This window comes from Thalassophryne amazonica, chromosome 1 (genome assembly GCF_902500255.1).
Source record: "Thalassophryne amazonica chromosome 1, fThaAma1.1, whole genome shotgun sequence".
In the NCBI taxonomy this organism is placed as follows: Eukaryota; Metazoa; Chordata; class Actinopteri; order Batrachoidiformes; family Batrachoididae; genus Thalassophryne; species Thalassophryne amazonica.
In genome coordinates, this window is record NC_047103.1 from 59888059 (window position 1) to 59888574 (window position 516).

A 516-nucleotide genomic window follows, 5' to 3' on the forward strand; every position below is an offset into this window, starting at 1 on the left:
CATCCTTCCCGAGCCCATGATGTGGTGGTCCCTGCACGAGGGCAATCAAAGAAAACAAAAAAGGCAGTAAAGAAGATCGTGCGCTGTTGTCGAAGTGGGATCAGCCCTGTCCCATGGAGGGCTAGAACCAGACCTGGGACCAGTGCATTGTCTGTCTCCACTAGCATTTTCCACACACCACAGGCCTGGCTCGCTGCTCGACCAATTGCTTACACTGCACTCAGCATTGTGTTGCTTGATGTGATGATGGTGTGGCTGCACATTTACTCTGTTTAGATATTAAACAGGATACAAACAAACTATGACCCCAAGACACATCAAGAGCATGTCTAGCAGTGAAATGGTAGCGTATGTTTTTGAAATTGAAATCTCCATTTGTCAAATCTTGAAGAATGTACTAATGTGGCCGCCGGCAGCTAGCCCTTTACGTCACTAACAGTACCAGAATTTAGATATGATGAGATTGAGACCTGCTCCATTATTGGTAAAATTAGGATGGAGGAGAAAAGTAAATCA

At 45.3% G+C, this 516-nt stretch overlaps 1 protein-coding gene across 1 annotated transcript in view; it reads right to left on the reverse strand.

Annotated features, from left to right (window-relative positions):
* The window catches only part of LOC117519523 (transmembrane protein 236-like), a 4878-nt gene extending 4584 nt beyond the window's left edge, over window positions 1-294 (reverse strand). Inside the window, exon 1 of the mRNA XM_034180834.1 lies at window positions 1-294. This exon is cut by the window's left edge and continues 254 nt beyond it. Within this exon, the coding sequence (XP_034036725.1) occupies window positions 1-18 (18 nt within the window). The 5' untranslated portion in view covers window positions 19-294.
* Window positions 295-516: the final 222 nt, after the last annotated feature.